We start from the raw sequence: 24,121 nt of genomic DNA, 5'->3' as shown, positions 1-24,121 counted from the left end.
TGTGTATGCCCAGCAGTGGGATTGCTGGGTCATATGGCAGTTCTATTTCCAGTTTTTTAAGAAGTCTCCACACTGTTCTCCATAGCGGCTGTACTAGTTTGCATTCCCACCAACAGTGTAAGAGGGTTCCCTTTTCTCCACACCCTCTCCAGCATTTATTGCTTGTAGACTTTTGGATAGCAGCCATCCTGACTGGTGTGTAATGGTATCTCGTTGTGGTTTTGATTTGCGTTTCTTTGATAATGAGTGATGTTGAGCATCTTTTCATTTGTTTGTTAGCCATCTGTATGTCTTCTTTGGAGAAATGTCTGTTTAGTTCTTTGGCCCATTTTTTGATTGGGCCATTTGTTTTTCTGGAATTGAGCTACAGGAGTTGCTTGTATATTTTTGAGATTAATCCTTTGTCTGTTTCTTCATTTGCTATTATTTTCTCCCAATCTGAGGGCTGTCTTTTCACCTTGCTTATAGTTTCCTTTGTTGTGCAAAAGCTTTTAAGTTTCATTAGGTCCCATTTGTTTAGTTTTGCTTTTATTTCCAATGTCCATGAGCACTGCTTAGACAGACAGACACGTGGCGCCCCCACTCCCTAGCCCAGCCTGCTTTTGCTGTGGTTCACTGGTGCCCCTGTAACTGCCTGGGACAGCCGGCTCTCCTCCATGGCAGCCTTCGGGATTCCCGCCATGTGGGACGTGGTCGCCACTAGCAGAGGCCCTCGTTGCCTGTGACAGTGACTGCTCAGAACGAGGGCCAGTCCAAGTGTGCGGCTGCGCATCCTCTGCAGTTGGCAGGAAAGCTGTGTGGGCGCACTGGGCCTCCTCCACGTGGAGGCTGTGGTGTAAACCTGAGCCGCATGGGGGCGGCACCTGTCCTTTGGGTCCAGATGCGCACGTGCATGAATCTTGGGGTGGTATTCTGTACTTTCTACTACCCCTGGGAACTGTGGATAGGGAAGAAGCTGCCAGATAAGGAACTCTTAAGTTTTTGTGATTCCAGAATGTACCAGCATCTCAGTGAACAAATTCTAGAGCAGCTGCTTGGTGGTGTAGAAAGTAGAGTGCCAAGGGGCAAGAAACAGATGCTCAGGCATTCCATTTTGGAGGATGACTTGTTCACCCTTCAGAACATGATTTCCTGTGTTCTTGGTCAGCTTTTGAATGAACCTCAAGTCTTAAAATCAAGTGTTAGATTATATTGTTATTGAGTACCTGGCTGTGGAAGGTTATATATATTATAACCGTGTTTTTTTATTGTGGTAGAATATGTAGAATAAAATTTTGTCATTTTAACTATTAAAAAACTTTTTTCCCGTCTATTTTAACTATATAAATAGTATTAATTACATTCAAAAATGTTTCCCAACCATCACCACTGATGGTTTCATTTCTAGAGCTCTCTTATCACCCCAACAGAATCTGTTATAGTGAAACTGTAACTCCACATTTCACCTCTCTCCAGTTCCTGGTAATGTCTAATCTTCTGTCTATCTCTATGAATTTGCCTATTCTAGGACCCTCCAATGGGCTTTCCAAGTGGTGCAGTGGTAAAGAATCCACTTGCCAATGCAGGAGATGCGGGTTCAATCCCTGGGTCGGGAAGATCCCCTGGAGTAGGAAATGGCAACCCACTCCATGTTCTTGCTTGGGAAGTCCCATGACAGAGGAGCCTGCTGGGCTACAGTCTATAGGGTCACAGAGTCAGACATGACTGAGCTGCTGCGCACAGCCCAGGGACCTCTTGTAAGTACTGTAACCCTTTTGTTTCTGGCTTTCTTCACTTAGCTTACTGTTGTCAAGGCTGATGCATCTTGTAGCATAAATCAGTACTTCTCTCCTTTTGACAGGTGAATGATCTTCTATTGTATGGATAAAACATGCTTTGTTTATCTCTTCGTCACTGATGGACACTTAGATTATTTCCAGCTTTTGACCATTGTGAATACTGCTGCCATGCACATTCATGCACAAGTGTCTGAGTCTCTGCTTTCGTTCTTTTGTACATATACTTTAGAGTAGAATTGCTTGGTTGTAGAATAGTTTTATGTTTAGCTTTTTAATTAGCTGCCATATTATTTCCTTGTAGGGGTTATTAATTTCTTTTTCAGATTCTTCATTGCTGCTGTATAGAAACACACCTGATGTTTGTGTGTTGATCCTGTAACTTTGCTAAACTTGTTAATGAGTTCTTCTAGCTCTCTTGTGCATTCTTTGAGATATTCTATGTACAGGATCATGTCATATGAAAATGGGGCTTCCCAGGTGGTGCAGTGGTACAGAATCTGCCTGTCAAGGCAAGAGATGCGAGAAGTGTGGGCTGGGAATATCCCCTGGAGTAGAAAATGGCAACCCACTCCAGTGTTCTTGCCTGTAAAGGTCCAGGGACAGAGGAGCCTGGCGGGCTGCAGGCCATGGGATCACAGAGAGTCGAACCAAATGAGCGCTATCACAGGTTCCTAGTTACGTGTGACAGTAGAGGTAGTTTCACTTCTTCCTCCTCAGTTTGGATGCCTTCTGCTGCTGCTGCTTCTTGCCTGCTTGCTCTGTCTAGGACTTCAGTGCGTAGCAGTCCTGGGTAGCAGTGGTGAAAGCAGGCGTTCTTGTCTTTCCTGATCTGCAGACGCTTTCAGTCCTTCCCTATTGAGTTTCCTGTTCGCTGAATTTTTCATAAGCGCCTTTTTAAAAATGTCTCTAAGTTTTTACTTTATTACAGGCTCTTCTCTTTCTAGTCATCACATATGTTCTCAATATTTCATTTATCTCCTATATTATACTCCATTTGTATTTCATCATGATTGCCGTCTGTCATATCTTCATGTCATACCTCCTACTTTTTAAAATTTTTATTTCATATTGAAGCATAATTAACTGTGGTTTGTCTTAAGTGTATGGCAAAGTGATTGTTATACATGTATCTATTCTTTTTCAAATTTGCTACCTATTCACCTTATTACAGAATACTGAGCAGAGTTCCCTGTGCTATATAGTAGGTCCTTGTTGATTATCTATTTGAAAATATAGTAGTGTGTACATGTCAGCCCCAAACTTCCAGTCTCTCCCTCCCCCTGACCCTTCTCCCCTGGTAACCACAAGTTCATTGTCTAAGTCTGTGCTTGTTTCTGTTTTGTTTATAAGTTCATTTGTATCATTTTTTGAGGGGGGTTCTACATACAATTTTCCACATGGAAAATTCTTAAAGAGATGGGAATACCAGGTCACCTTTCCTGCAAAAATGCAGTTCAAGAAGCAACAGTTAAAACTGGAAATGGAACAACAGACTAGTTCAAAATAGGGAAATGAATACGTCAAGGCTGTATATTGTCACCCTGCTTATTTAACTTATATGCCGAATGCATCATGAGAGATGCCGGACTGGATAAAGCACAATCTGGAATCAAGATTGCCGGGAGAAATACCAATAACCTCATATATGCAGATGACACTACCCTTAATGACAGAAAGCAAAGAGGAACTAAACAGCCTCTTGATGAAGGTGAAAGAAGGGAGTGAAAAAGCTGGCCTAAAACTCAACATTCAAAAAACGAAGATCATGGCATCTGGTCCCGTCACTTTGTGGCAAACAGTGGAAATTGTGACACACTTTATTTTCTTGGGCTCCAAAATCACTGCAGATGGTGACTGCAGCCATGAAATTAAAAGACACTTGCTCCTTGGAAGAAAAGCTATGACAAACCTAGACAGCATATTAAAAAGCAGAGGCATTATTTTGCCAACAAAGGTCCATATAGTCAAAGCTGTGTAATGTATGAATGTGAGAGTTGGACCATAAAGAAGGCTAAGTGCTGAAGAATTGATGCTTTTAAACTGTGGTGTTGGAGAAGACTCTTGAGAGTCCCTTGGACTGCAAGGAGATCAAGCTAGTCAATCCTAAAGGAAATCAATCCTGAATATTCATTGGAAGGACTGATGCTGAAGCTGAAATTCCAATACTTTGGCCACCCGATGGAAAAAGCTGACTTATTAGAGAAACCTTGATGCTGGGAAAGATTGAAGGCAGGAAGAGAAGGGAATGACAGAGGATGAGTTGGTTGGATGGCATCACTGACTCAATGGACATGAGTCTGAGCAAGCTTAAGGAGATGGTAAAGGACAGGGAAGCCTGGCATGCTGCAGTCCGCGGGGTCGCAAAGAGTCAGACATGACTGAGCGACTGAACAACAACCACCGCATATAAGCAATATCATATGAAATATCAAAGAAAGATGTTTGTCTTTCTTTGTTTGACTTTACTTGGTAAAGTAAGCTCCAGGTTCATTCATGTTGCTGTATATGGCATTATTTCATTCTTTTCAGTGGCTGAGTAATATTCCTTTGTGTGTGTATCTGTGTGTGTGTGTGTATCTGTGTGTGTGTGTGTGTGTGTGTGTGTGTGTTCCACCTCTTCTTTATTCAGTTCTCTGTCAGCGGACATTTAGGTTGCTTCTGTGTCCTGGCTATTGTAAATAATGCTGCAGTGAACATTGGGGTACATGTATCTTTTATTTATTTTTAATTGGAGGATGATTGCCTTACCATGTTGTATTGGTTTCTGCCATACAACAGCATGAATCAGGCGTAAGTATACGTATATCCCCTTCCTGTCGAGCCGCCCTCCTGCCACCCTATCCCAGAACCCCTTCCTTCTAGGTAGTCACAGAACACTGGACTGAACTCCCCGTGTTGTATAGCAACTTCCTACTAGTAATCTGTTTTATGCATGGTAATGTATATATTTCAGTGCTACTCTCAATTCTTCCAACTCTCTCCTTCCCCCGCTGTGTCCTCACATCCTTTCTCTACATCTGCATATCTATTCCTGCCCTGTAGATAGGCTCATCAGTACCATTTTCCTAGATTCCATATATATGTGTTAATATACAATATTTGTCTTTTTCTGACTGACTTCACTTTGTATAATAGGCTCTAAGTTCATCCACCTCAGTTCAGCGGACTCAAATTCATTCCTTTTAATAGCTGAGTAATGTTCTATTATGTATATGTACAACTTTAAAAAACCCTTTATTTTGTATTGGGTTGTAGCCAGCTAACAGTGTGGCGATACTCAGGTGAACAGTGAGGGGACTCAGACACACATGTGCATGTATCTCTTCTCCCCCAAACTCCCCTCCCATCCATGCTGCCACGTGATACTGAGCAGATCACGGTATAGTATAGTAGGTCCTTCTTGGATCTCTGTTTTAAATATGGCACTGTGTTACCACAACATCTTTATCTATCAGTGAACATCTAGGTTGCTTCCATGCCCTGGCTATTGTAAATAGTGCTATAATGAACACTGGGGTCCATGTGTCTTTCTGAATTGTGGTTTTCTCAGGGTATATGCCCAGTAGTGGGACTGCTGGGTCATATGAATGCCCACTCTTGCCACTGTTATTCAACATGGTTTTAGAAGGCCTGGCTATGGCAATCAGAGAAGAAAAAGAAATAAAAGGAATCCAGATTGGAAAAGAAGTAAAACTCTTACTGTTTTCAGATGATGTTATACTACACATAGAAAACCCTAAAGATACCACCAGAAAATTACTAAAGCTAATCAGTGAATTTAGTAAAGTCATAAGATAAAATTAACACATAGAAATGCCTTGTGTTCCTATATACCAACAGTGAAAAATCAGAAAGAGAAATTAAGGAAACAATCCTGCAACACCACTGCAACAAAAGGAATAAAATACCTAGCAGTAACCAAGGAGACAAAGACCTGCATGCAGAGAACTGTAAGGCGCTGGTGGAAGGAACCAGACCACACACGTAGATGGAGAGATGATTCCATGTTCTTGGATTAGCAGAATCAATACTGTCAAAATGACTATGCTTTCCAAAGCAATCTACAGATTCAATGCAATCCCTATCAAATTACCAATGGCATTTTCCACAGAGCTAGAACTAACAATTTTAGAAATGTATCTTTTAGAATTTTGATTGTTCTCCAGGTATGTGCTCAGGAGTGGGATTGCCAGATCATATAGTATCTCTGCTTTTAGTTTTTTAAGGAGCCTCCAAACTGTTCTCCATAATGGCTATACCAGTTTACATCCCCACCAACAGTGAAGGGGGGACTTCAGTGGCTCAGCGGTAAAGAATCCGCCTGCCTCATAGAATTAGTTTGGAAGTATTTTCTTCTTTTTTTTTTTTTTTCTTTTTGAAGTGTTTCTTCCTCTGCAGTTTTTTGGAATAGTTTCAGAAGGATAGGTTAAGTTTCTTTTATCATAGAAGGGAGCTGTCTTTTAGTCCTGCTTTTCTGAGGTTTTTATCATGAAAGGATGTTGGGTTTTGTCATTGCTGTTTCTCCATCAGTTGAGTTGATTATGTGTGTTTTTTCTGTTTGTTCTCACAATGTGGTATATTGCGTGAGTTGATTTTCCAAGTCTGAGCCACGCTTGCCTTCTGAGGTAGATTATACTTGGGTTCAGTTTGCCACTGTTTTAGAATGCTGTGGTTTTATTTTCATTTATCTTAGAGAGTTTACTAATTTCCCCGTTGGACCCATTGGTTGTTTAAGAGTGTTGAATTTCTACATATTTGTGAGGTTTCTTTATTTTTCCAGAGTTCTTGTTTCGTTCCACTGTGAAGGTACTCTCTGTTACTTCAGTCTTACGTCCGAGGCTTGTTTTGAGGCCTGCCATATCGTCTGTCCTGGGGGATGTTCTGTGTGCACTTGAGGAGACTGTGGGCTCCACTGATTCGGGTGGAGTATGCTCTGTACATCTGTTGGATGCCGATGGTGTTCAAGTCTTTCATTTCCTTATTGATTTTCTGCTGGGATATTTCATCCATTACCAGCATCTTTTTTAACTTATAAAAAATAGTTAACTAGTATTAGGTGGTTTTTGGTTCAGGCTACAAAGTTGGTTTTATGCAGTATTTAAATGTAAAATTGGACTGAATACATGGACACAGTATTGGGGAAGCTTCGTGGCCTTGGGCAGCGTACGTCTGTCCATCCCATCTGTAGCATATACGGCTGGGGACTAACTGTTGGAAACATAGCTTCTCATGGCCAGTAAGTGCCTTTGCCAAGTGAGCCGTGTGGCCTTCAGCAGGCTGCACATTTCCCAGAAAAAGTGCTACTATCACATTTTACAAAACAGGGTCCCTCCTTGAGGTTTGCTGGGTTTGAGGTAAAGGTGAGGCTGGTACTATATGGAGCAGAATTCTGTTCTAAACAGATTTACCAGTGGGGCCCCAAATGTTTGTGACCCAATCAGCTCTGAAGAACTTCCAAACTGATGCATTTTCTCTTTATTTCATATCCTGAGAAGTCCCCACTGAGGCATTTACTTCCTAATGTAAGATGAACCTTCAGTTTATTGAGCATTTCACTTGGTAGGGATTCCATTCCTCTCTTAAAAACGTGGTTCTCATCATGGGAAGCTCTGTTTACAGTCTGATAGCAGCTTGGTTCCCAGGACTTCTCTGTAGTCCTGGGAGGTGCTTTCCTTGCCCAGACCGTGAGCTAGCAGGGCCATCTTCGCTGTGGGCCATAGCGGGTGTCTGTAACTGTGCTATTCAGCCGACTGCAAGTGAGGACTAACAGATCCCTGAGGACTCAGCTCTCAAAGTCTTGTTGTACAGACACAGCCCTGGTGTGTAACGCAGGTTTATGCTCAACTCCTCCACCCTCTGTGCAGAGAGGGGGTTGTGAAGAGGGGTGCTTCTTCAAAGAGAGCCCTTTCCTGCCCCTGTGCATCACAGATCACCCTCAGGACCTCAGGGAATGCAGAGAGGACAGGACGGGGTACAGGGGTGGCCTGTGAGTGCTGAATGTGACAGATTGTAGCCTAGAATATTCTGTACAGCCTCGAGAGCTTTGGTTGAGAGGGAGCCAATTTTTCCCTCTTTGCCTTCTCTACAGCATGTTAATAGTCCCAAATGGTAGAACTGCAGACAGCTTGATTTATCCCAGCTCTATTCTTAAATGGTTGCTAGTTTCTTACTGCAAGAAAATTCAGTTTTTCAGTGGGTCAGTTTAATAACAAGATCAAGGCAGACAGTCTAGCTAATATTAAACTGTTTGTTTTGCTGTTCAGTCGCTAAGCCATTTCCGACTTCTTTGTTGTGACATGCCCTCACCCCATGGACTGTAGGCCACCAGGCTCCTCTGTCTATGGATTCCCAGGCAAGAATACTGGAGTGGGTTGCCATTCCTTCTCCTACTCATTTTAGCTACTTAAATATACTAATAGTCTAAACCCTGGAGTTTCATTGTGAGGGTGAACAAGACACTTCCTTTCTCAGACTGTAAGGCGGCAACAACTAGCATATTACAGACTTTGTAGAAACACTAAGGCCATGTCCTTACACAGTGAAAGCACAGCCTGCATGTTCCAGGACCGCTTGGAGGCTCTGCTTCCAGCAAAGCTTGGACCTCTGGTTCTCAGGCTTTCACACCTTGGTGGCTGGTGTGAGCATGCATCTGTTTTGGTAAGGGAACTTCCTCTACTGGGTGAGCCATTTTTCCAGGATTTATTTTCTTTTTTATAAACAAAGTGAAAATGGTTGGGAAGCTCAAGGATCTCTGTGACGTTGCAGAGATGGAGGTCACTGTAGCATGTGGCCAAGCAGAAGGTCTTCCTCTTCCAGAGAAGACAGAAACTTCTGCTCTGTCCTGGGGACCATGTGGTGCCTCCCGCTTCCCGCCTGAGTCATCTCGGCTCTCCCACTTCCTGGTTACTGAGGCTCGTGAGTGAGGCCAGCATCCTGCCTGTGGGGAACCAAGCCTCCTGCTCTGGCTTTGTTGAGCGCCTGTGACCCCTGAGCTGAAGAGCATTGAGCGTTTCTGTGGTTATTTCCCAAGATGCCACTCCCAGATATACTGGCATACATGCTATTTTGTCTTAACTTGTACTTATGTGCACTATATATTTCTTGGGAATTTATCAAGGTTTTCCCTAAACTCAGTGTACTATTAATCACATACTTTCTGTGTAGGTACAAATGTAGCTGGATGATGGCTGGCTGCTGGGTTTATTTATTAGTGGAGCAGAGACTTGGGGATGAGTCCATTTTGACCCTGGTCTTTGAGTCAGAGCCCAGTGAAGGTTCGTCTGAGAGCCCCGTTGATATTCTAGAGGCTGGCAACATCATGCATTGATGACTAGACAGCTTGTCATCCTGGGCCACAGAAGTAACAACTGTTTTTAAGGTTTGGCCAGACTTCATATTCTCCATTCTTTCCATCCCATGTTATATGGAATGCACACGATGCCATTTAATTACTTCAATCCCTTTCTTAAAGGAAAAAGACACTGAACCAATATTCCAGAGGTACTAGTAGTTTGAAGGTTTACTCAGTAATTTTCTTTGCAGACTTAGTAGCTATAAAGATCTCACTTGTGTTTTTGCAGTATTAATTAATTTCGAGTGCAGTTTTGGCAGACCAACCAAGGGTCTCAACTGGCTGCATAGAACGAGTACTACTTTTAAGACCATCTCAGTGAAACTTTTTCCAAATGAAATTCAACAGGAACCAGCCTTTATTTGGACTCATACACTCAGTAAAATGCTCAACCTTTGTAGGCATGTCAGCTGTTCCTCCTGTTCACAAAATAAGTTGTATGTGCCTTTTACTACTGTGTTTATGAAGCAGAGACTCAAGAATATAGGTGTTCTTGCTTTTGCCACTGTTTCATTTTGGAAAAGAGGCAGTTGATTCATCCTCTAGAGAAAGATGGCCATGGGAGTGTAGGACACACAGGATCCATCACACAAAGTGGTCCTTGGTGAGAGTGCTATCGCCTGGCGATATGGTCCTGTGCTACCTGGCGCAGTAACCACTGGCCATGTGTGGGTACTGAGCACTTAAAAAGCAGCTGGTCCAAGTTCTCGCAAGTAGCTTGTGAGAACTTCATTAAAAAAGGAATATAAAGTCTCTCATTAATGTTTATTGACTTCATGTTTAAATGGGGGGCTTCTCAGGTGGTGCTAGTGGTAAAGAATCCACCTGCCAATTGCAGGAGACGCCAAGGACACGGGTTCGATCTCTAGGTTGGGAAGATCCCCTGGAGAAGGAAATGGTAATCCACTCCAGTATTCTTGCCGTGAAAATTCCATGGACAGTAAAGTCTGGTTGGCTACAGTCCTTGGGATTGCAGAGTTGGAGACAACTGAGCCCCTACTCACATGTTTAAATGATAATGTTTTGGGTTATTTGATTTAAATAAAATATATTATTAAATTAATTATATTATTTACTTTTTATTAAAAAACCTGAAATTTCGAGTATGGCTCTCCCTAATTGGCTATCTTTCCATAGTCACTCGGGGCTCTAAGAGCTGGCACAGGTTCTAGGATATGTGAATCGACCGCCTGTCCCTGGCGAGAGCCCTGTTGCCATTCTTTCAGTGTCTCAGTGGTACCATCTCTGAGTCGTGGCCGTGACATCTCGTCCACGCAGCGGTTGTCAGGGCCACAGTAGGAGCAAGACCCCAGGAAGTCGAGCAAGTCACCCACCCATCTCAGCTTCATCTGTGAAACAGACTTAGATTGAGGAGTAACAGAGAATAGTTAGGGCATGTTGCAGGGGTCCCCTAAATTCTGTTCTTATTTCAGATAACTGGGGAATGAGCACACAGAAAACAAAGCCATTTATATAAACACACAAACATACATATAGGTCATCTATCTGTGTGGCTTCCCCAGTGGTTCTGCAGTAAAGAATCTGCCTGCAGTGCTGGTTCAGTCTCTCAGTTGGGAAGACCCCCTGGAAGAGGAATGGTCGCCCACTCCAGTATTCGTGCCTGGAGAATCCCGTGGACAGAGGAGCCTGGCGGGCTAGAGTCCAAAGGACTGCACAGAGTGAGACCCAGTGGGGCTCACACGCATACACACACACACGCACTCTAATCCCCAGTTTTACCTTCCTCTGAGAGTGTTTGCCTGTTGGGATGAGAAAGCGATATCATCAGCAGTGCTTGTCCAACAGGCACTAATTTGGATTTGGGTTTTGGAGGACTTTGAGTATCTCCTCTAAGTTCTGTGTCCTGGTTTCCGTGTGCACTGTTGATATCAGAGCAGAAGGAATCAGTTGACTATCTGCACTGAAGGGAACATCTGGCTCCCTTGCTGAAAGCCCATCTCCTGCCATCAGTGCATGTGCAAACAGTGGTTGTTTACAGTTTAGAACACGGTAGTCCTGAAAAACAGTTCAGTTGAAAATAAACTAGGCCACATTTTGATGTGATTGACAAGGATGTAGAGGTTGCAAAGAGTCACAGGGTCTGTGTGGCCTAGTCGCTCAGTGTAGGAGAGGGACCTCCTCAGAGGTGTCAGATAGGATGCAGGTGTGAAACAAAGGGGATGTTCTGTGCAGGTTTCTGGCAGAATGGCCTTATGGTCGCACTGAAATGGAGGCAATGAGGAAGGAGCAGGTGACCAGAGAGAACAGCATGGAAGGACCTGCCTAACTTAGTGGTGAGTGGCAACTTTTTTATTATGCTGTCTGGGCCTCAGCCATATGAGATCATAGAAATGAGAGATGGAAAAGACCTCCTGTATTAGGTCATCTAGCCCATCCCCTCCAGAGCTGACTGACCCCACAGTATACTTTCCAGAGCTCTGTCCAGTTTTTCAAGTGACTCAACTGATGGAGTTTCCACCAGCTCCCAGAGGGCGCAAAAAGGTAGTGTCTGAGACTGCTAACTTGGATCAGGATTTATTCTTCTTTCTCATGACGAAGATCCCTGGGATGATGCTTTGTTTGAAGAGAGATGGGGTCAATCCTGCCTCTGTCATAACTTGCGTATAACTTCAGATGATGTCAGCGGGCCTCATCTCCACATTCCCCTCCAAAAGCGGGGGTGTGTTGCTGGGCTCCTTCAGTCTGAGCGTTCTAAGACTTGGCGGCGGCACCTTACATAGCGCTTTATAGTTTTCACAGCTTGTTCACATTTGTGATCTCATTTGAGCCCCACCGTTCTTAGGGAAGGAGTTGATCTTATTATCCTCCTGACCATCTCCCTGCCTATTCTGTTTCTTGTTAATCAGACGGAGGAGTTCTCCCAGGCAGTGGGTGGTGGGCCAGGTGGTCGGTCAGGCATTCCTTTTTGATTCGTGTGACCTCACAGGTACTACTATGCCTTCTGAGACACCACATGGGTGCAGTTTGCTCTTCTTGAGGTGTGGCCTCCTGTCCCAGGCAGTAGCGCTACTCAGGATGATTCCAGGCCACCTATGGAACCCAGAGCTTTCTTGCCCGTGTCTCTGGGTGGGACCTGTTGAGGGAGTGGATTTCAGTCTGGAGTGTGATATGTTATCAGTAGGATTGCATTTGCGTTCCTCCTTTGGTGCTCACCCGGGCTGTTCGGCTGTTCATCGTCAAATCCATCCTCCTGTGATAAAGGACTTTGAATGGATCCATAGGCAGGTTGATCCATTGGGAGTTAGTAAACTGGGCACCAAGGTCTCATCTTAATTCAGATTGTGCAGTTCCTTCCTTTTCCTGAACCTTTCTCTAAAAGAGGAACAGTATTAATATTTATTCCAAGTAGTTGGTCATTAAGATTTCTCTCAAAGTCATTCCTTTTTGTTGTCAAAGACATTACATTTTTAAAGCCCGGTTCAGTAGGTATATAATTAAAGTACATTTCACGGTGCATTGTGATACAGTGTTGCTGTCAACTAGTGTATAAAACTATATGACGTATGACGTGAGTCCCAGAAATGGGGGCAAGGAGCTGCCGTCCAGCCTGGTCAATGCCCTCGGCCTGGGAGCTGGAGCAGCCCTCCGCACTGTGGGCAGCGCCCTGGCCTGTGGCATCACTGCGCGCTCATGGCGTTTCTGTGTGTCCTCCGTGTGTCTGCGCTCGCTGGCGCCTCCTTTGCCTCCCTAGAGGATGCCGGGGCCTGCGCTTACAGGGCCGTCTCCCGGCGTTTCTGAGCAGGCCCGGGGGTTATGGTGTGTACCTGCTATATCACCTCTGGTTATTTCTGCTGTTTCATTCTGCCTTTTGTATATGTGTGTGAAATATATCAAGCACACAGACATAGAAAAGGGCTTGCCTTTCTTTTTAAACTTTGTTTTTCCAACTTCAGTCTGCAGTTAGGCACTTGGATGCAGAAAGGTAAATGAAACAGTGATTAGGTGAGAGCTGGAACTCAGGTCTGAGTTGTAGCCTCCAGATTCCTGGTTCTGCCCCGTGCCACTACTGTTTGCAGGAATTCCACGTGGATGTGGTAACAATCTCAGCAAGGCGGTCAGCGGAAAAAGCATGGGTTGGAAACAGCAGTGCCTCAGGGATGTATCTCCTCGGGCTGTGTGGTCAGTCTCCTTGTTTATGGCCTGGAGCAGGGCCAGACAGCAGATGCATCATCTCCCGACAGCTCTACCTCGCTGAAGGTCAGTGCCAGAAAATGGCAGAGCTGAGACCCAAAGTCAGGGTCAGAGCTGGAGGCTCTGACTCTGTGCTCAGAGTGTTCATTATCCCCATTAACTTAGAAATTTTCTGAAGTATTATGAAAGTAATGGAAAGATATATCATCTGTTTTTGAGAGCATGAGAAAAGGCAGCCTCTCCTATCACTTGTGCTTCCCTTGCAGATCCTGAGGAAGCTCAAAGGTCTTGCCTTAGACACCGAGTCAGAGCTGGAGAGACAGGATGAGGCCTTGGATGGAATCACTGCGGCTGTGGACCGGGCCACCCTAACCATCGACAAGCATAATCGGCGAATGAGGAAACTGACTTAGGAGAGCAGGAAAGCACAGAGATGACTGCTTTTGATGAGAGTCACTTCTGAGTACGTTTTCTCAGATCCTGCATGCTTCCTTTGAGATGAAGACCCTGGGAAGTCATTCCAGGTGCCCTGTCCCGGGAGGTGCACAGCTGCTCAGGATGAAGGGCTGCCGAGGAAGCTGACTGGGGTGATCGTAGCTGCCACCAAGGGATTCCTTTGTAGGGAGCCGAAAGTGCATGGGAGGAGTTCTGCCTGCAGATGCGGTGAGCTGCCTACCCACACGGCCCTCTCAGGCTGCCTGGGGAGTCAGGAGCACACACACATTCAAACACAGGCTGAGCCCTGTGAGGTGGCCACGGCAGCAAGCTGTCTCCATTCTGAGGGTGAGCTGGACCCCGGCCTCAGGGACCACTTTGCATGGCCTCAGTCCGGGTCTCCACTGCACAGCTAGCTGTATTTTCATCCTGTCTCTGTTCTTGATAACCATGAAAAGGATGATTTATGTGTCTATGAGAGAAACCTACTTATTTCTAAACTTCCGCCTGTTTGAACACTGCAGGCATATCCTTTGTCAGGAAAATCTCTCCTCCAGAACCACATTCAGTCCTGAGCCTGCCTCTGCTGCACGGCCTGCTCAGCACAGACCCCACTGCCTTCACCTGGTTCCGTTTTTCTCTGATGGACAGGTCAGTCTCTTTTTGGTTACACTGTAAGTTCTAACAGAAGCTGAGAGAACAGCTGGTACACATCGAGATCATCCTTAGACACCTGAGATATTCTTACTGCTCAGTTCTCAGTCAAACGTGAAAACAGCACAGATTGCACCTGTTTTAAATGGTGTTAGTTTTTGATTTTCTGCCCCGTTTCTATCCAGAGACAGAAATGCTCGTTTTAGAATGTTGTTTTTTTTTTTTTTTTTTTTATTAGTTGGAGGCTAATTACTTCACAACATTTCAGTGGGTTTTGTCATACATTGATATGAATCAGCCATAGATTTACACGTATTCCCCATCCCGAGGGGGGATCGGATTAGAATGTTGTTTGAAGCTATGCATTGATGCCTGTTTGCTTGGTTTGGGGTGTCTTAGTGCGTTCCCGGGGGCTCACACAGTAAAGAAGCCACGTGCAATGTGGGAGACCTGGATTCAGTCCCTGGTTTGAGAAGATCCCCTGGAGGAGGGCATGGCAACCCACCCCAGTGTTCTTGCCTGGAGAATCCCCATGGACAGAGGAGCCTGGCGGGCTGCAGTCCATGGGGTCGCACAGAGTCAGACACGGCTGAGAGACTCAGCACAGTGTGTGCCTGGGAACCCCTCATGGGAAGATGAGGGGAAAGTAGAGAAGTGGGTGACATCCTCCCATGCTCACAACAGGCCACGTCCAGGCTGCTTTGAGATAACAGCCCAAGGAGCGTTGCCCGAGAAGCTCCCTTAGGCCTTGTACGGATGTTACTTTGAAGCTGTTGCTGCAGCCCTCCAGGGATGCTGCCTGCAAGCCCTGTGCGGCCCTGCTGCCCCACTCCCCGTGCGTGCTGAGTCCTGGATGGTTTCAGGAACGAAGTCACAGATACAGTGTTCGTTTTCTGGGGCTGCCCTAACAAAGTACCACAAACAGGGGGCCTACAGCAGGAGGAATGCACGTTTGGAGGCCACAAATTCAGGACTGAGGTGTGGGCGGTCTGCGATCCTGGTGTCTCTAGGAGAGGATCGTTTGTGCCATTTCAAGTCAGCAGTGCCTCCAGGTGGCCCTGGGCTTGTGGCCACATCACCAGGATCTCTGCCTCCGCTGTCTTGTGGCCATCTCCCCACACTTCTGTCTCAGATCTCCCTGGCCTCTCTCTTATGAGGACCAATCCCAATCCAAGGTCATCTCACCTCAAGATCTTTTTCTGTGTCTCAGATCTCCCTGGCCTCCCTCTTATGAGGACCCAGCCTAATCCAGGGTCATCTCACCTCAAGATCTTTTTACCTTGATGATGTCTACGGAGACCCCATTTCCACATTAGGTCTGAGACTCCCAGTGGGCATGGATTTTGTGACACCTAGGGATGCCCAGCCTTGTGTCATTCCAAAAAGACATGGAAAGTAGCATTTCTAGAAAGTAATGGTCATAAGGGTCTTTCAGTTCTTTTCTTTATTCAGTTTGGTAAATTATATTCCTAGTCTCTGTTTGTCTTAGTTGGTTTTTACTTACTAACCTCCAAAATGAGAAGTGGGCCTGTTCTCTCAAGGTCTCTCATACCAAGAGTTGCTCTTGACCTTTCCTGTGCATCAAGTGATGGATGAGCTCAGAGCTCATGCCCATTCCATGGGGTCTCAGCCCCATGCCACCCTTTCTTATGCATAATACCAGGGAGGTCAGGGAGAACATAGCAGACGTGAAGGTGTGTCAGCAAGGACAGTTATTGAGAGTCCATGCCTAGAGGCAGCAGCCGCTGGATCACATCCCCATGGAACTTGGAGGAATACTTGAGGAAAGGCAGCCTGTGCCCTGGGGGTGGGCTTCCCAGGTGGCGCTAGTGGTAAAGAACCTGCCTGCCAGTGCAGGAGACTTAGGAGAGACGGGTTTGATCCCTTAATTGGGAGGATCCCCTGGAGAAGGGCATGGCAACCCACCCCAGTGTTCTTGCCTGGAGAATCTCATGGAGGGAGGAGCCTGGTGGGCCGCAGTCCCTGGGGTCGCACAGAGTTGGACACGACTGAAGCGCTTTAGCACGTGTGCCCTGGGTACGGGCAAGTGCAGGTGGGTAGGCTGCACCCAGATACCGTAGCTTCTCATGGCATCCCTCAAAGATGTGTCCCCTGGGCAAGAGTACGTGGTTCTCACCATGGCCACGCACCGGGCTCATGCCCGGGACTCAGAGAAGACAGACAGACATGCACACAACACACACTGAGCCCAGGCCTGGAGTCAGAACGTCTGAGGGTGCATGCATCACCCAGGTGTCTCTAGTGAGCAGTGCCCTCCCGCCGTCAGACCTGCTCTCTGCATCCAGCTCTGGAGAGCCCTGAGCAGCTGAAATGAGCACGAATCTGTGCCACTCGTGATGCTCTTCTGAATACAGGTGGGCACTGGTCAGAGGTCCCCAGCTCAGTCTCCAGCAGCCAGCCAGCCTCTGCTTATCCTGAAAATAGATAACTCCCCTGGCATCAGGCCCATAGACACCTCGGCTGCTAACAGGCCTCTGGAAAGCGGGGGCCAGGACTCTGCCGGTGATCCCCTGCCAGGAACAAGCCCTGCGCTCTGTGGGCCTCACCCTCTCTCTATCCATCACCAGATACCCTGAGCATGAAGGTGTGTGGTACAGAAGACATTGTACTGTTAGAGATCTATTCTCTGAGCCCTTTCTCGCCCATGAATAGCTAAATTGATGTGGAGACTTAAGAGTGTTTTAAAAATAATAATAATAAAAAGCCATCAAAGACCATTTTATGCTATTTTTTTTTAAACCTTGACCCCAGAACTAATTTTCTAACCTTAACACCTTCCCGTAGCAGAAAATCCATCTGCCAAATGGTTAGTCACCAAGGCTGAAGCAAAATTGCCAAGAACTCTATAAAACCAGGCGCTGGCTCCCACGACACACTTATCCCAGGGGAGTAATTCCTACCCCAGGGGAATAGCACCCCAGGGGAACTAATTCCACCTCCCACTGCTCCCTCAAATTATGGTGCACTGGCTCTGCCTCCATGTTTTAGACATGGGAAGGCCACGAGGGGGACAGCTATTGAGACGCTCCTAGAAGCAGTACCAAGGGAAGGAGACGAGCAGGTCAGCTGGGATCTCTCCTGCCATCCTCAGGCGGCCTAGGTGGTAAGTGTCGTGATGGCTGGAGCCAAGTGGATCCTACCAGGTGAGTAGACCCCCTGGAGAGTGGCAGGAAAGGCATGCTGAGCCCGTTGTCATCACCACCGGTGTTTGGATCAGGACCTGTTGTGTCTCCTATTTTGTTTTTTATTTTCCTGATGTGGAGTTTGTCCTCTAACACTGACTTCGGGTTTGTGGGGGGGGGGGGTGTCAAGCTCACACATGTGAGTAACAAAATCTATTTGCCCTTTAACCTCTTACTGAGGAAATGGACTGTGTTAAGTTTGTTGTCACCTTATAAGGTGTTTGCACTTCTTAAAACATGTAATTCTTTAAGTTCAGTTTTACACTCTATAAAGGTGGGCAAAATAAAAACCCACATCTAATGCAGCTGTGAGACCGATACTGAGCTGAAATGAAACTGCTTTGACATTTCATCAAAAATGGCTGATTCTTTTGTTTGTTTAGGGCAGAGGTCAGCAGACTTTTTCAGTAAAAGGCCAGGTAAAAAATACTTCATCTTTCAAGCCATGTGGTATCTGTTGAAATGTCTCAGGTCTACTGTTAAATGAAGGCAGCCTGGACTTAGGAACAAATGGTCATGCTATGTTCCATTAAAACTACCTGTGAGGTTAGAATTTCATTTATTTCATGTGTTCCAAAATGTTATTCTTGTTTTGATTTTCTTCTTTCAGCTATCTGAACACTTAGACATGTCCCTGGCTTGCAAGTCGTAGGAGAACAGACTGCAGGGCTTTGCACTCACCTGCCAGATGGGTGTGTTCCTTTGAAGTTTCACATCAGAGTCTTCGAGCATTGTCTGGAGGGCATCTCACTTCCCTCCTTAGCCCCAAACTCAGGCACGGCTGGAGCCCTTCACATGGCACTGCTGCTGTGAACAATGGTGTTCATGGTGGCCAACACTGAGTCTAGGGTTGCGGCTGGGAGGGTTTTGGGTATTTTTGCCATAAAAGATAAAAAGGCAAAAATGATATAATGAAACATGAAAAACTAATGACAAAATCTTTAAAATGTGTGTAGATTCATGGTTATAGTTGTATTTGGGTGTAACTTAGAGAAAGTGATGATACTTCCTTTTTCAAAGTCAGTCATTTAAGGATTTAGGATCTAATGTCAGTTGTTAAGTTCTTTATGATATAAAAAAATCTGAAATCTCTTGACATTTTTCTGGAAGTAAGTGAACGGATGAAGGATGCTATTATCAATATATTGTGTATAATTGGTAATACATACCTGGACTATATTTAAATGTTCCATCATATGTCCAGTCCTTATATTAATATTTAACCAAATCATCTAAGACAGATTCTGTGCCAAATACCAAAATTCTAGCTACATCATGTACTCTGTTATCAAATAACATCACCGTTTTTAAGAAACTTATGCTTGTGAGGAATCACATAACCATGTATTTTGGGGTTGAGGGGAATAGGAGGTCCTTGATTCTTCTTTCCTTCCAGCTTCTAATATTGCATAATTTGGTTAAGAAAGCATTAGAGGACAAGCTGCTGTATCTAAATTAGCTAAAGAATCAAGAATTAATGCTCTGCAAGACTGTAGTAAATTATCTTTTATGGAACAATTGCCTTACAGTTTGACCAAACTGCTCGCAGCAAAGCTGCTTACAACACAAGGACCAGTCAGGCTGGGAGACGCCCACCACCTTGTTTCTCGACTCTGCCCAGCTGTTCAGAGCTTCAAAGCCTGCATTGATGGCACTAGTTAGCCCCGTTCCTTTATGAGGCAGAAATGGGGGACAGTAGAGACAGAATGAGATGGGAGATGGCAGGTAGTGGTTTCCACGAGTAATCTCTGGAGGCCCCAGAATAGCACACACAGAAATTTTAGGAGAGAAAAAGATAGAAGTCAATCCTAGAAACATTTTCCAATAACACAGGAAACTTGACTACAGGCAGTCAGTTGGGGAGGGGGGCTTTGGTTTGGGGTTTGATGAAATGCCCTCTTGGAGGAAGTTGTATTGAATGGGATGTCAGTCATGGCATTAGACCATGCTGCAAGCTTCCACGGCCCCACTGGCCTCACCTATGAGGAGTCCCCTCCACTCTCACTGCTCCTGATTTAATTATTAGCTATGGGTTTGAAAACAACTTGCAAATTGTAATCAGTTTTCGCATTTGCAACTGATTTCCACAGCCACATAGTATCTCAAGATTTTGGCACCCATCTGGAAACAGAACAGCAGTGGGTTTGCCCAGGAGGTAATTTTCGCTGATTGATTTTGAAAGTAAAAAGCCACAGGGTTGGTCCTTCAGCTAGTCTGAAGACGAGGGTGGTCCTGCTTCCCAGAAGTTTCATCCCCCAGCCTCCTCGGTGAGAAACGGAGCGGCAGGGGCATCAACTCAAAGACGGCAGGAGCTGCTCATCCACCCGGAGCCGCTCCAGGCCCTTGTGCAGCGTCCAGGCGAGGAGGCCCTGGCTTCAGGAGTGGGGCGCGGTGCGCACGGCCGTGGTCGAGGCTGTGTCCGTGGAGCCTGACCCGCGTCCTGGGCTCTCGCTGGGCGGGCAGGCAGCCGTGCTCCGGCCATCCCACCACGAGCAGCTCCTGTCCTGGGTGCACTGGTGCCACTCTGTCCAGTGTGTTCTCCCACCAGGTCTGAGGCAGCACCGGGTCCTCAGTGACCTCGGGATGTTCCCTTCATCTTCTACACAGCCTCTGTCCCTCCCTCTCACCCCGGTGAGGGAAGTGTGAGCTGGGGAATGGCAACTCACTTCCGCCATCTCTCTCTCCTGGAGGTTGGAGGGTTAGGTAGGTCTAGGGCATGTTCCCTAGAATGAGTGAAGGGCAGGGTGCAGAAACCCAGCTCTCCATAAAGGAGGATCGGGCCCTCCCAGACAGCCCAAGTCTGCTGCCCAGGCCTCTTCCTCCACCCTCAGGCAGCTTCCACCGAACAGTGGCTGTTCTGTTCCCACTTCTGGTCTATGGAGCTGGTTGGGATTAATGAGGCTGGACCCTTTTTTAGAGGCTCAGGGCAGATGCCCTGGAAGGGAGTGCAGGCGAGGTGCAGGCACTGGGTTCTCCTACCATGGAAGGTGAGGACAAGCAGAGAATGCACAGCCTTGTAAAGTCCCTTATATGTAGTTGTTTGGACCTTCTGCTGCACTTTCCAGTGGAAGTGATGCTCTAGAGGGCAGTTTGTTTCCTAATGTGATGGCAGCATTGAGATACACAGTTTGTGAGTGGAGGTGAGGAATGAAGATGATGGAAGTGGGTCAGAAGGCGAGACCAGGGATCCCATTCCTAAGTGCCCAGGAAGTGGCTCATCTGCGAATCAGACGCACGAGTCTGCTCAAGCCTGCTGGCCTTGCAGATTGCTCACAGAAGTTCCCCAGAGGGGAGCTCTGTTTATCTTTCTGACAAGTGAGGAAACAAATACCTAACACCCACCCCGGGTCTAGTCAAGACTCTGCTGAGGTCCTGACGCCCAACAGGAGTGAACCCACAGGAAGAACAGTGTGGAGAGAAGGGAAGTGTCCCAGGTCATGGGGTGTGGTCTGAACGAACCAGGGTTACTTAGAGATCCAAATCCACCCATTTTATGCCCCATGTCATAGAAAATTGGTTTCTTTTTGAAAGCAGTAGCTGCTTGCTAAACTTAGAGACCACCTCTCTTCCCAGCTGGCTTATGCATGTAGAACATTGCTTCCGCATGGGAGGGTCACAGAGGGGGCTGAAGCAATAGCTGGGGAGGCCTTCTTGGTCCCTTCCTCTCCTGTCAGCTTAACCCAAAATGAGATGCCTGAAGCTGCAGCCTCACTTGCTGTGTGTGCTTGTTGGAGTGTGGGGTCATTGCATCTTGTTCAAGCCCACTCTGACCTCTGGGTCCTGTGAAGTAAGCACTCTGCCCTCCTGGCATCATAAACTAGCCCGAGGCTGCTCACAGATCCACCCACTCCTGCTTGCTCAGCTCTGCCTTGTCACACTGCCCAGCACAGGAACATCATCATGGGTGGGGTGTCCATGTGCTCTCTCTCACAGCCCACAGACCTCAGCATGGGTGGGGCCTCCCCATCACCCAGCCCTTCATTCACAGACCTCACAGCATAGGATAGGATCTCCCCACTACCTGGCCTGTCTGCAAACTGTACAGAAGAGTAGATGGAGGTGCATGGTCTTCTGGGGCTGCTGTAACAAAATACCACGAACTGGGTGGCTTGAAACAACAGAACGTAAGCTCTCTCAGTGCTACAGTTCAGAATTCTGAAATCAAGGTGTCAGCAGAGCCCTGATCTCAGGCTCTAGGGGAGAGTCTTTGCCTTTCCACTCTGAAGCCACATTTCTCCATTTCCACCGCGTCTTCCCATTGCCTCTGCCTCAAAATCCCCAGTGCTGCTTTCTTAAAAGGACACTTGTCAGTGATTTAGCATCCACTAAAAACTCCCGTATGATCTGATCATCTCAAGATTTATAACCTAACTGCATATGTAGAGACACTTTTTCCAAGTAGGTCATATTTAGAGGTTCCTGGGATTAGAACTTGGACATATCTTTTGAGGGCAGTAGTTCAGCCTATTATAATCTGCCCTCTGTTCCTCCTAAATTCACATTCATCCCACATAGAAAATATATTCGTCCATCCCAACATCTGCGAAAGTCTCAACCCATTACATAACAGCTCTTCATCCAAAATCTCATCTAAATATCATCAGCTCTGATCTCATCATCTGAATCATTTACATCTAGTGTTGGTGAAACGCTTGGTATGGTCCATCCTGGGGCAAAATTTCTCTCCATCTCTGACCTGTGAAACCAGAAAACAGATTATCTGCTTCTAAATACAGTAGTGGGACAGGCATATGATAAGTGATAGGCTGTTCCTGCTCCAAAAGGGGGGAAGGGGATATGTAAGTTAGGAAGGGTCACCAGAGTTCCTGTTTCTTGTCCAGCATGAGAGGAGCTGGGAAGTCACTTCTCCATCCTAACAAGTTAAAAGCTGAACAAACTGAAAAGCAACAACCCTTCTTGTATCTATTAAAGAAATGAGCTCACAGGGCAAACTTCCTAACTCATTCTATGAGGCCAGCATTTCCTTAATACGAAACCAGACAAAAGTATTACAAGGTACCAATACATGCAAAAATCCTCAGCAAAAATGTTAGCAAACCAAACCAACAGTGCATAAAATGATTATACCCAATGACCAAGTGGGATTTATCCCATGTTTGCAAGGCTGGTTCAACATTTTAAAAAATCAATATAACCCATCACATCAACAGATGAAGAAAAATCACGTGATCATATCAATAGATTTAGAAAAAGCATATGATAAATCCTATACTCATTCATGATAAAAAAAATCTTCCAACAAACTAAGAACAGAAGGGAATTTTCTCAACTTCATAAGGAACAACTACAAAAAATTCTAAAGCAAATACTATACATAATAGTGAGAAACTTGAAGTTTTTCTGCTAACATCAGGAACAAGGCAAAAGTGTTCTTTCTCACAATTCCTGTCCAATATTGTTCTGAAAGTTAATGCAATGAAACTAAAAATGGAAATAAAAAGTATAGTGATTGGAAAGGAAAAATAAAACTTTTTTTGCTTGCAGAGGTTATGATTTTCTATGTAGAAAATCAGAATTGACCAAAACAAACTGCTGAAACTAATAAACAATTATAGCAAAGTTGCAGGGTGCAGTGTTAATATGCAAAAGTCAGTCACTTTCCTAGATACCATTGATAAACGTGGAATTTGAAGTTAACAATGTCATTTACTTTAGCACGCTCTCCCCAAATATAATACTTAGGTAGAATTCTAACAAAACATATGTAAGAGCTCTATGAGAGAAATTACAATATACTAAGGAAGGAAGAGCTAAACAGACTGTATGTTCATGGATAGGAAGAGTCACTATTGTTATGATATCAGTATTTTCCAACTTGATCTATAAATTCAATGCAATTCCAATCAAAATCCCAGTAAGTCATTCTGTGGATATCAGCAAACTGATTCTACAGTTTATATGGAGAATCAAAAGACCCAGAATAGGCAACTCAATGCTGAATGAAAAGAACAGAATCTGAGGACTGACATAACCTGACTTCAAGATGGCTATAATCCTGACTCAACATTGAATGAGAAGAACAGAGTCCGAGGACTGACTTCAAGATGACTATAATGCGATAGTAATCAAGACAATGTGGTATTGTTGAAGAAATAGACAAATCAATGAGACAGTAGAAGACCCGGACGTAGATTCACCTGAATATAGTAAATGAATCTTTGACAAAGGAGCAAAGGCAACACAATGTAGCAAATATATTCTTCAACAAATGGTGCTGGAACAACTGGACATCCACATGAAAAAAAAATCTAGACACAGACTTTGTTCACAAAAATTTAACTCAAAATGGATCACAGGCTTAAATGTAAAACACGAAACTATACCTAGAAGATGACATAGGGGAAAACCTAGATATTAGGAAAGATACAACACCAAAGTCATGATCCATGAAAGGAAGAATTGATAAGTTGGGTTTCACTACGATTTAAATCTTCTGCTCTGTGAAAGATACTGTCAAGAGGATGGGAAGTTAAGCCACAGACTGGGAAAAAAATATTTGCAAAAGACATACCTGATAAGGACTGTAA

At 45.4% G+C, this 24,121-nt stretch overlaps 1 protein-coding gene across 3 annotated transcripts in view; it reads left to right on the top strand.

Annotated features, from left to right (window-relative positions):
• Positions 1–22,813, top strand: part of SNAP47 (synaptosome associated protein 47) — a 72,907-nt gene extending 50,094 nt beyond the window's left edge. For all 3 annotated transcript variants that reach the window (XM_043910786.1, XM_043910785.1, XM_043910784.1), the window contains exon 5: positions 13,548–22,813. In XM_043910786.1, coding sequence (XP_043766721.1) covers positions 13,548–13,694 — 147 coding nt within the window. In that variant the 3' untranslated portion in view covers positions 13,695–22,813. The remainder of the gene's footprint in view (positions 1–13,547) is intronic.
• The last annotated feature ends 1,308 nt before the right edge of the window (positions 22,814–24,121 follow it).

The sequence above is a fragment of the Cervus elaphus genome, chromosome 9, assembly GCF_910594005.1.
Source record: "Cervus elaphus chromosome 9, mCerEla1.1, whole genome shotgun sequence".
In the NCBI taxonomy this organism is placed as follows: Eukaryota; Metazoa; Chordata; class Mammalia; order Artiodactyla; family Cervidae; genus Cervus; species Cervus elaphus.
This window is presented reverse-complemented; position numbering and strand designations above follow the sequence as displayed.